A 12,626-nucleotide genomic window follows, 5' to 3' on the forward strand; every position below is an offset into this window, starting at 1 on the left:
TCTCAAAAGTAATGACAAAACTGTGTCATTGCATTTGGTAAAAGTCAGCCCATGGGTTTAGAGATGGGACAGATGCAGGTGAAAAGGCTGATGAGTGGGAACAAAGTCTTGAATGGTGACAGCAAAAAAGCAGTAAAAACATCCAGGTTGGATGGTTGCAGCCGAGGAAGTGAACCAAGACACCAAGACAGCCAGTGTGGATATGTTGGTGTGTTACGAATCCCCCACAGGTTTGGAAGGACTGAGATAAAGTCTGGAATATTCAGTAAGGGCAAGATGACTTTAGCCAGATATTTCTTCTACTACAGATAAAGTAGACTGTCCTTGGCAGTTACCTATCTATGCAATGTGCTAGTTTGTTTTTTTATTTCTCCATGCAATTAAAACAGTAGCCTCTGCCGTATATGTGTACGGTCTGAATTATATTTTCTAATCCTTGGAGGACCAGCCCAAAATACTGTAAGAAATGAACATTTGAGGGATAAAGCACAAATCTGTCTGTTTACAGGGGTAGACTGGACATTGAAAAACTGAAATGTATCTAGTAATACCTGGAGACAGGTATAAACAAATAAACAAATAAACATAAACAAATGCAGTGCCCTTTCTCTCTCATCCAGCATCTCTCATTCAGTCCCCAAGCACCTCAGTAAGCCTTATTAAGAAACCTGCTCTGAGAATCAAGACTGGTCAGAGAGTTTAAGACACCACAAGTGCTGAATTAAGGGGCCTAATAATCTCCTTCAACCAATAGATTGACTGGGAACACTTTCCTTTCTTACTGTCCCTTTGTCGATTGGACACTGACATCTCTCTACTGAGGGACTTTTTCTTATGTCTCTGGAGACAGGAAAATGACATCTAAGTATCAACTTAGAAGGCTTATAAATGGAAGACTGCCAGAAATACCAGTTCTATCAGTAGCTGAAAATAAAGCATATTGGTTATACACCAAACCACTTGCACGTCATCAGTTTCAGTTTGTGCAAACCCATCTTATTTCATGTCCATCATGATTTTAAAATCCTCTGGGACCAGAATTTCAGATTTACATTGTTCAGCTGATCACGACAGATAAGAATATATTTGATGTTACTTATCTGCTATTTAAAAATATAACAGATTAGCAGGGTTAATTGTGCCTTGTGATAAACCAGTGGTTAGTAACCCTAACTAGAGAGATCACATGTATTAATTTACACTAATTTCATTTGTTTCAGGGTCGTGTAAGAACAAAAGACAAAAGGAAAACACAGAAACCCCCTTCTCTACTGAAACAACCATAAGGTTCAGTGTTTCAGCTTTGAAGTCCCAAATATATTTTGGCTCATGAAAATGGATTAAGAAGATGTACTATCATTCTGAATAACAGATTTTCCCAAGCACTTTATGCATAGGAGAGAGAGAAGTTTCCTGATATGTGATACCCTTCATGGAAACAAATGTCAAGAAAAACAAGTGAACAAAACTTATAACATTCTGTCAAGTGCTGAAGAAGCCCCTATTATTATTTCTAACACCTTGCCTTTAGAGCAAGTTTCACGGTCTTATGTGCCAGTTCTTCCCAGAATTTTTCCCAAAGAAGTACATTGGAAGCTATATCCCAGAAAAGGTGACCAGGCACTGCAATAATATCACAAAAGTCAAATTCTTCAGACATGCCTCAAACATCCTCCCCAAGAAGACCTCCCTTCAAGGTATGCTATATCTGTGGCAGAGAATTTGGGTCACAATCTATTGCTATACACGAACCTAAGTGCCTAGAGAAGTGGCGTATTGAGAATGATCGGCTACCAAAGCACCTTAAAAGGCCAGAGCCCAGGAAACCTGAGGTCCTTACTGGTTCTGGTTCCTATACACTTACAGATGAAAATGAAGCAGCTTATTATAGTGCTCAGGCCCAGCTGGTGCCCTGTAGAAAGTGTGGCCGAACCTTTTTTCCTGACCGTCTCCCTGTGCACGAAAGGTGTTGCAAAGGAGGTGGCGCTACCGCTAGTAAATCTGGTAAAGCACCAAGATCTGGACCTGCCTCAGCAAGTGGTGATCCATCTGAGGCCCAGCAAGGAATGAGCAGGGCTGCACCAGCTGTATCAGACCAGGTAAATTGCTAAGCATGTGCTGTATGAAAGGGTGTGCATGCATCTTGATGCTTGGCACTCCAGGGGAGACTGGCTTGCCATCAAATTTAAAATCATTTCTCTTCAGAAGGACCTTTTAGCTCCATGCAAATTTTTCTCTGCTAAATAGAGGATAAAGAAAAGGGAAATACTGGGAAGGGAAGGAGGGAAACCACTTATTCCTGTTTATTTTGATTTTCCTTTTGAATGGGAGTAGTTGGGTTCTGTGTTGAGAGTTTAAGAGTTATATCCCCAAGAGAGACCATTGCTTGATTTAGTTCGCTAGGAGATTCTATTGAGCAGATTAGGCAAGGTTTGGATGTCATATGTTTTAGGAGATGTTAGATATTTTTATTTAGTTAATATGAAATGCAATGTTTCATTGTCCTGCAAGCATCCAGTACTTCAAAACATGATTTTCATATTTTACTGTTATTCTTAACCTTGGCATGCAACATGAGTTTACTGAGGACTGCATGTTCAAAGGCAGCAGTTCTGGGTATAACAACAACAAAATAAATAAGACTGCACATTTTTTTCCACTGAATTTGATTCAGGATCCAAGAATAAAGAAGCTGATTCACATTATCCAAAAGCTACACAGAGTTTTGGAAAATTGGATATTTTTTTCTGCATTTGTTTCTGCACAAGCTGTCTTTTGGCCAGGAGTTTTGTAAGATAGTTGTCTAAATTTAGGCCCAGTGTCCAAATTAAATGGCCTTTTTTTTTTTTTTTTTCTTTTCAAATGTAGGCTGGAATCCTGATTGCCCACATTACTTTTGATAATGGGATTTAGGTCTCTCAGTCACCAAAGGAATGCAATGCTATGCAGAGCATTTCTTAAGATGCTTTAGAAGGCAAAGTGTGTAACATGTTAGTTTGCCAGCTACTGAGTAAAATTAAGATAATAGCATTACCCTAGCTCAATGAGTCTAAAGACTTCATGAGTCCCTTTTTTATTATGCCATATGAGGCCCTAATTGATATATTTTGGCACATATATTTGTTATGCTATATGAGGCCACTGATGGATATATTTTGGAAAATTGATATATATTTGGCAAATTTGCTTTTATCAGCAAATTTTACATTATCCACAAGCAAATTTTACATGACCCACAACGTGCTGCACTGCTGCCTTTATAGTTGTAGAAGATGTGATGCTGTTTACACTCTATTGTGCTCTTTCCCAAAGAACTGTCATTGCTCTAAAGGTGATTGTTCAATGAAAGGCATGGGTGTGAAGTAGAGTTTAATCTATCACACATAATTCTGTAGATTATAAAAGAGAGGGAGAGGGCAATTTTCTATAATTATGATCCCATAAAAAAAAGCCTTTAGAGTGTGGTTTGGCACTGACAGTGAATCTAAAAAATGTTACCCTCTTGCGCAACGTATCTGCTTTCTTTGTGGATGCACTCACATCTGCTGACTTGTTGAACAACAGCATTATTGCCACTTTTTACTTCCGTGAGCTCTGCAGAGCCAAAATGAAATCTGTTCAATTCTGCTCTTCCTTCTGTGTGAACAGCAGGTTTCCTCATTTACTTCCAAGCAGTTCCAGTTCATCAGTTACAGCAGAACTAATGAGGCTGTACAGCTTGCAGTTTATAATTGACTTTGAGGGACTTTATTATTAACAATGACTTTCAGAAAGAGATGATGGATTTTACGTCTCTGAGGTCTATTCTTCAGTACAGAATTATGCATTGAAGGCAGAGATGGAATGGGAAGATTGAAAGAAGTATCCTATGATCCAAGGGGTTCTTCAGGACTTGCAGACAGATTATAAGAAGCTGTCAAAGGAAGCCACTTTGCTGTAGATTTAAATTCTCTGTGAGAGAATCTTCATTTCCAGTTGAACATTTTGAAAGGTCCACACATTCACACATTGAAGGGTGTGGAAAAGCACTAAGTTTATGGAATAACTGCAGATTAATTATGAACAGGGACAAGGTCTGTGTCTCCACTAAAGTCTTCCTCTTTTTCCAGCATATGGTTTTCATTTTGCTCACCTTACCAGCTACTCAGCTGCTTATTAATACTATAAAAAAATAGTGCTTCACTAGTGGTGGAGTGAAATGGCTACTGTTCTGGTCCTGGCTGGAAAGCATTTGGGGCAGTCCCCGTCTCATCTAACAGTCTTACTCACTATGGCAGTGAATTATTTAAGTACTTGCTTAAAGTCTTGATTCAGCAGAACATCAGAGGAAAGCAATAACTGAAAAAAACTAGCCAGCCTTTATGTATTTAAGCGAATTAGTGCTACTGTTAAATAAATTTATGCAATGAAAGATGCCCTAAATGAAAAACCTGGATTTTCCTCATTTTCAAAATAAAGTTCTGACTGATTTAGTGGTATACCATGTAAAGTGCATTTTAACTTTACAACTGCAAGCACTTCTCCTTGTATGCCTCTGCGTATATGCCCTGGAGTTCTCTCCCCTTTAGCAAGTGTGGCATCAACTAGGCCAGTATTATTACTGACAAACTCTCAGTTCTGCATTAAATGCCTTTAGAGGTGGAGACTGAACAGCCTCCATAAGCAGTCTCTTCCAGTACCTGTCCTCGCTCTCAGAATCAATGAACACATCTGAGTTAATCATGTCTGGTTGTGTAGAATAACAGCCTATGCTCAGAGCAAAGACTCTCAAGGGTCACATCAGCTCAGAAATTCTGCTTTGGGTTCTGTTGTGATACCCCAAACAATGGAAGTGGTGTCTGCAGCTGCTGAAACTCAGACTTGCACTAAAACAGTCTGTGTTCTGTTGTTTCATAGACAAAAATATGTGATATATGTAAGTGAGCATCAGTAACTTGCTGTATGTATATGAGTTATGGGGTTTTTGACAATAGATAACACTGATCTCAAAAGCCTATTAGATAGTGCTGCCATCTGCTGTTTTCTTATCTAGTTAACGACCTAAAAATATTTCACTGATCTTCCTTTGCTGAATTGTAATGTGTTTTAACACAGTGTAAGTCTTGAAAATTTGTGTAGCAAGAGCTTTGATGTTGTATTTTGCTCTAGCATAAAGCCATGTAGCATCTTGGTAAAGGGAAGGCTTCTTCAGGTGCAGTATAATTCTAATGAAGGTGGAAAGTCAATGAGGACCTTTTTTGCCTCATTGCAGTGGTTTTGAATACCTTCCTAGGAGAATACTGCAAATATAGAAAGTTAGATGAGAATGGACAGTGAATGGATGGTTTGAAGGAAACTTACTGAGTATTATCCTTGGGAATGACTGAGTGTCCTTCCTTTGCTTGTACATGGATGCGCTATTCGTTGTACTGATGTACTCAACTTAAAAAGAAAGCACATCAGGAGCAAAATGGGATATTTCATGCTTCCAGTGGAGTAATATTTTTAATTGTATGCATAATCTTGCAGAATTATCTTGCTGTTCAAGGCATATGATCCTAACATGAGTGCTGTTGTAGGCTGTGAAGTGCAACTTTGGATAGTCATGAGAACCATACCATACCTTGTCTGTGATCCTTATGCAAAATGCCTTTTACTTGGCTGAGAAGAATGTTTGGAAAGGGTTGCTTTCATACAATAGAGTGCTGCTGCTAAGTGCTTGTACCATTCTTCTACTGAGCCTCTAATTCAAGTCTATGACAAGAGCTCCATCCTAGAGCAGGATGCCCCCCCTCTTCCCATTAAAATAAGTGGATAATTAAACAAATAAGAAGGGAAGAGTTGTGTGCAGTCCTGGATGATAAATATTTATGTAGGGAAGTTTGGGATTCAGTCTTATTGTGTGTACTTAAGAAGAAATAAAAAGCTTTGTGCAGTATGGAAGGATTTGACCTCATGTAACACCATAACAGCAGCCTGGGGCTAACCTTAAGTAATGTCAGGTCTATTGAAAATACATAGTTGCATAGCCCTCTGAACTAAATAACTTCATTCATAGTCACGCAGACATACTTAGCAGTCTTGGAGTAAAAAAGAAAATACTGAGACACCAGAGGAAAGCCTAACTACACTGTTAGGTATTTGTAGGTATTTTTATAATAACACATATCCTCAGGAACAGACCTTCCCTACAACCCTTTTTGAAAGTTAAAAACAAAGCAGTGAACAGACAGCCTAGCCACTGGCCTGTGAGTAGTTTGGGTTGGAAAATTGTGGTGTTTCCAAAAATAGTTCAGTTTCAAACTGCAGGCCTCCAGATGTTACATTTGGGATAGGCACACTGAAAACAAAGAGAAATGAAGGGTAAATATCATCAGCTGTAGAAATTCCAAGTAAAGCTTATCATATCTTGGATTCCACAGTTAAAAAAAGAAAAATCTGTTACTACCAATTGCTAGGCTAATCTCTTTCAGGTTTTAAGCATGTGTGCAGGGAAGAATTTGTGTGTATATAATTGTATGTGTGGTGATGGGTCAATCTCAGTATTTTTCGGGGAGAAAAATAATTCTATCCTAAGAGTGATCTGATTTCTTTTAATTCATTCAGCTTTCTCCTGTTGTTTCTGTACAGTTTTTAATTTTGGAAATTGCAAAAGACAGACCTTTCTACTTGAAAAGATTTCTGCATTTGCACTAGGATTTCTTTTTCTTAGTCTGTTACCATATGAAGAGTCCCTACAATCTGAATATAAATAAAATTGCTCTTTCCTAGTTTGCAGCCAATAAGTAACCATTTAAATGAATGCAGGAACCCAGCTAATGAGAACTCGTGGGGAAAGTATGTTCCCTGTGATTTTACACCTAGCATTTTTTAAGATACCATTTCTAAAATAGTATAACCATACCCACAGCAGGCATGCACACTAAAAAGAGTTCTCTGACCTCAGGAGTTTAGATTGTAGTATCCTCATCTAAAGCTCTCCAGAGCCTACAAATAAACGTATAGTGTCTTCAGAAGACTTTGTATCTGGACCCAGAGTCTTACTTTAAAATCAGACAAGTTCTAGGTCACAACTTGAAGTAAAGAAGTAAGTGAAATTTGATAATGAAAAGTTATAAGATTTTTTTAAAATAGCTGTTGCTGTATTCTAAAAAATAAAATCTAAAAAATAGGAGAAGAAGGCTGTATTTTTATATATATTAGAAAATATGCTCATATAAAATACTGTGTTATCAAAGATAGCAAGGAAATGCCATTTGTAAGTCAAGAGGATGAAAATGTCCTTGGAGAGCCTGTCTTTGGATGTTATGTTTCAAGACACTGTGAGAACTTTCCAGATGAAGTCCAGCTTTTCCCAGAAAAAATACACTTTATAGAATAGTATTTCTTTCATGTAAGTGAGATTACATGTGTGATACAGGAAGGCGATCTTCTGCAGATTGTTCACTAATGACATTTTCAGACTGTAACATAAATACGAGAAAAGCTGCCCAGAATTTTGTGAACACATTGTGATGGGCTGACAGAAAGAGTCATAAATACGGGAACAGGTTATGCTTTGTCTTACACAGCAGCAGAGGAAAAAATGAAACCCCCACAACTCTTGTTTGAGTGAGAAAGGTTTCCTGTATTTGGTCTGGCATGGCTGTCTGTCTGACTTGAGGAGGGCAGGGAATAGCTCATCTCTTACTGGTATTCTGCAGTCAGAAGTGTAGGAAGTGCTGGCAGTTGTGAGACCCATCTGTGTGCCTCAAAGTTCTTCTCTACAGCATGTTTTTATCCAACTTCCTGAGCACGGCTGTTACTGATACCACGCCTAGCCGAAGACACGCCTAAGGACACAGCTGAGTCCGTAATCTGCAATACCACAGTAATTATACATTTTTCAGCCTTAGATTATGTGTTTGTGAGGTTTGGGGTTGAGGAATCTTTTTCTTCAGAGCTGTTTTCCTCTGAGAACAAAAGCTGATCTTCAGTGTGGAAACAGTGACTTGCTTAGAGTCCAGTTCTGCCCTTGCTGCAGTCACTGGCAAAGTTCACACTAAGGCCTTTGGGATAAACAAACAGCAGTTCCTATTTTGCACCTCATCCTGAAATATCCTGCCTTGGTTTTAATCTTTGAAGGCCAAGAATTTCACTAGATAACTGATCTGTGTCAAAAGTGAGGTAAAGAACCACCATCACCTCTTGGGAGAGCTGTCCTCACTGTCCAGCTTAAGAGAGATAAATACCTAGGCTGGACACAGCACTTGATCCGTGTTCTGGTAGAAGATGGAGTCTTTCTGTTATTGTACTAGACATCAAGAGTTCAGCTGATGAAGCTTTTGTTGCTACTTTCCATTTTACGTATGCTTGGTAAGTAAAAAATGGCTTCAACCATTTAAGGTGGATGCTGCATTGCAACCTGATGAAGTCAAGGTGTTGTTTCTGCATGTGAAGACTTATCATCTTCATGAACTTGAAGCTATGAAAATAAAAGAGATGAAACTTAACACAGATAAGTATAGATTAGTCACACACATCAGTCAGCCCAGCATCTGCAGAAGAAACCTGCCTGTTCCAGCTGCCCACTTAATGAGGCAATATCTCTTATAAGCCTCAGAAGTGATTCCAAACAAAACCAGACTGAAAAAAACAGTTACACAGATTTCACAGATAGCACATTCCTTATCTATATGATTGCTTTCATACAAAGTCATTCTGATTCAAAATGAACATTAAAAACAATATTTCTTCTTCTTCACGGTTGTTGTTTGCAGGCAAAAGTGATAAGACGGCCACCAACAGTGATTTGCTACATATGTGGCCGTGAGTATGGAACAAAATCTATTAGTATACATGAGCCACAATGCCTGAAAAAATGGCACCAGGAGAATGACAACCTCCCCAAGCACTTGAGAAGGCCAGAACCCAAAAAACCTGAAGTCAGAACTGTGCAAGGTAAGCTACAGACCAAATTAAGAGAGATGAGCAAAAAAGTGTGAGGAATTAAAAAAATATATTTTAAAGCAACAGGTAAACAGTTTGCAAGTACTCTGTTCTCCAGTTTACTGTCAAGATCTTGTTTTAAGCTTTCCTTCTGCTTCACAGAAGGAAAGCTTATAATAAAGTCTTGAAAGTAAAAGTAGTCATTATCTACGAACTAGGCTCCTGGGACATTCCCCTCTATGTGCAAATGTGTCCTGAATCAAAACACAAATAGATTAGCAACCTGCTTCACTACTACTTCTTGACTTCTTTTAACACAGGCATGTCTTAAAACAACCAAAAACATCCAAGAATAATGTGCAGACATGACACAGAATCATTAAAATAAAATACCCTCAGGCAACATAGATATAAATACTTCAGCCAGATTCTTCTACAGTCAACAGTCCATATTGATCCCTTATTATTTACAAGTCTGAGAAGCTTTCATTGTGAGATACTGTAATATAAACACAGTGGAGAAAAATATATATGTTGTACAAAATAAACAATCAATTTTTTGCCAATTTTACATGTTTGTGCTGTGGGTTCTGTTTTCTAAGATATCACTTCTTCAAATCAATGAACACTGATGATCCCCAGCATCCCCAGAGATGGGCTGTCATGTGTATCTGAGGGTCATATGTTCACTCTAGTATGTAAAGGAATTCCTATCCATGCTTTGCCTGGAAGGTGTTCCCAGGACTTCCCATTCCCACATAAAGTTATTTCACCTTTCTTGCTGGATGCTTTCCCTGGCCCTACCAGCTGGTCTGAGCTACTTTGGGCCAAGTTTGGACCACTTCCTCACAGGCATTTTATTCACATACACTTTTTTTTATATTCCCCACAATTTCCCTCAGCTTCCCATAATGTCTGGAAAAGTAGACGAAGTCTCCTACAACTCACTTGTGAAAGAGTCATACACTAGATCAGTTTACAGCAGTACAAAGAAATATGTCCTCAGAAGACATGCAGAAGAGAGCAGGATCACTGAGAACACTAACCAGATGTTCAAAATAATAATCAAAATTGAAGTAATATAAAACCGGAACTTGGTTAACAGATGCCAAGTGGCATAGTTGAATCTGCAGTAAAAGATGTGTTCAAAAAACATCTTCATTGTATTTGCCTTTTTAGTTGTTAAGCACTTTTTAATTATTACACATTGTGTGGTAGAACAGATGGAGAAAATGAGAATTCCATGTGAAAGAGAGGGATGCAAAAAGGCAAATCAGGTTATTTTGAAATACACTCTTCTTGTTTTGAAGGAGTGAAAGCAGAAAGACAACCACTCTTTGAGAAAACAATCTAGCAAAAGGCTCCCAGATATGAATCAGAAAGTTGTCTCATTTACTCAATGAGTCATATCAGGCGCCTCCAATCTCCTGAGGAGTGTTGTGTGTCCATGGTTCCTCTGGGGATACTGACCTGCTTCCAGCATCTGTCCCTAAATACCTGCTGATGCAAGCCTGGTCGGTTCTGTAGCTTGAGCTAAAATTGTTGTTCCCCCTGCAGCTGCCTCATATTCCTGGCCTTGAGAAAATAATCTCAGTGTTGTTCTTTTTCCATAAGACTTACTCTTGATCATGTGGTAAATGCTATAACTGACCTTCAGACCACATGCATGTACTGCATGTCTCGCAGCGTCTCAGCTTGGGGGGAGGGATTACCCCTGTTGTTGAATGAAACAGACAATGTTCAAAAAAAGCTCAGAAATATTAACTGCTTACATAAAACTTTTTATAACTTACATAAATCTTCTTCTGAAAACTCAAGTGTCACGGGAAGACAACCACTGCCCTCATTACACAGTGTTTTGTTTGTGGAATGCCTAACACATGCCTGCAAGGAGAAAGTCGTCTCTCTTTCTCCCTCTCCTTTTTTTTTTTTTTATTCCATAAACTTTCCAAAGTACAGAAAATACACATTCATTTCCTGCAAGCAAAGGGGATATTTGTCTCAGCCAAGAAAAGAAACACTACTTGGTTGCTCTTCTAACAAAAAGAACATTAGGAACAGGCATATTAAGAGATCTAAGGCTTATTGTGGTTATGTGAACCATTGGATATGAATCATATTAAAATTGTATGGGCCTTTAATGAAGAGCTCTAACATGTGCCAATGACAGAAACCATGGAATATTTTTAAATGCAAAAATCCTTTTCTTTCAAAAATTGTCCACTTCTAACAGTTCAAAGAAAAAAAACAGATTTTAAAATCTTTTTCTATATTGTCATACCAAATAAGAAGGGTGAAGCAAATACGTCTTCAATTTGAGCCATGTGGATTTTTTTCTGCGTACACTTCAAATGAAAATCCTTAAGATCTAAATCCAGGTATTAAGCAACCTGCCTAGCCTTTTTGCAAATCAGTTTGAAACAGCACTGTGTGAAAATCCATTTCAAAAGGAAAGTCCATTTCAAGATGAAAGTAAACAAGATCTTTTTTTATAACCCAAATTAAATCTTGAAAATACATCTGAGTGTTTGAAGAATGCTCCTGAGTTTTCAGAGCAGTCATTCTTCCCGCAGTGGAAAATGAAAATAACTGACGGTAAGGCTGGATTGGTGTTTAGATGACAATAGATGCATCAGTGCAATGACCTCACAGGAAGTTGTGGCTTTAAAGTACTGTAGTTTTTGTCTGTAAGGTTTTAGGCTTATCTAAGATTTACTCCACTTTTTAGTATAACTTACATAGGCTCTAACAGGAAGAAAATTGGGCCCCTTGTCCAGAGCAGTACAAAGAGCATATTCTCAAGTATGATATGCTCCCACCCATAGCCATGGTCAGATAACACATGCTTGTTAAACAGAGCTTGAAGCAAAGCCAAAAAGTGAATTTGCTGATAATAGTAGGTATACAAAGATGTTAATAATTAGCTGAGAATGCAGATCATAACACACAGCGTGATGTTTTCTCTGTACTCTCATACAATACAAAATCATTCAGTTTGAAGTTAATTTAATTCAACCCTTGGGACAAAAACCAGTCTTTTTTATATACTTTTTACTCTTTTGCTTCTTTCTTTTCTTTTTCATTTGCAAAAGCAATATGGTTTGGTTAAACTGAAAGGCTCAGTCAACAGGTATTTCCTGAAAATATTTTCCATAAAGAGTTGAATGTGGGTCTCCAGAATGAAAGCTGATACTTTCTTTTTCTAATTTTCCAGCCAAAGGTTTCTATGATCTTGATGCTTTAAATGAGGCTGCCTGGACCAGTGCCCAAGCCCAGCTAGTTCCATGTGATATTTGTGGGCGTACTTTTCTTCCAGACAGACTGATCGTCCACCAGAGGTCCTGTAAACCGAAACCTGCAAAGTGAAGTGGATGTAACACACATGCATACAAATGCATGTCTGCTCACACATACACAGACAGACAGACACACATTTATCCTAAGCTAAATAAAGTGTGTGTGTGTGTGTGTGTGTGTGTGTGTGTGTGTGCACAAATACACACACATGCACCCATGCCTTTCAGACAAACCATGAGAGAAATAAAATTCATCTGGAGAGACACGGTCACCAGAACTTTATTGTGTAATGATATCATGTGCTCCAAAAGTCTCCAGAGTAAAAATGAGCAGTTGCTACTAAAGTGTAAAGTCAAATACAGAAAATTACTTTGTTGAAAACAAAATTTTGCTTCTCTTCTTTCAAAGACTCTCTGGTTGGT

The 12,626-nt window shown here is 38.3% G+C and overlaps 1 protein-coding gene across 1 annotated transcript; it reads left to right on the top strand.

Moving 5' to 3' along the window:
- Positions 1-1,432: 1,432 nt before the first annotated feature.
- Positions 1,433-12,273, top strand: LOC121362582 (zinc finger protein 474). Its single transcript, XM_041484207.1, is given in 5 exon segments — positions 1,433-1,448; positions 1,451-1,603; positions 1,606-2,099; positions 8,739-8,919; positions 12,122-12,273. Coding segments are annotated over 5 exon segments (996 nt in total).
- Positions 12,274-12,626: the final 353 nt, after the last annotated feature.

The sequence above is a fragment of the Pyrgilauda ruficollis genome, unplaced genomic scaffold (genome assembly GCF_017590135.1).
Source record: "Pyrgilauda ruficollis isolate IOZ18807 unplaced genomic scaffold, ASM1759013v1 scaffold64, whole genome shotgun sequence".
Classification (NCBI taxonomy): domain Eukaryota; kingdom Metazoa; phylum Chordata; class Aves; order Passeriformes; family Passeridae; genus Pyrgilauda; species Pyrgilauda ruficollis.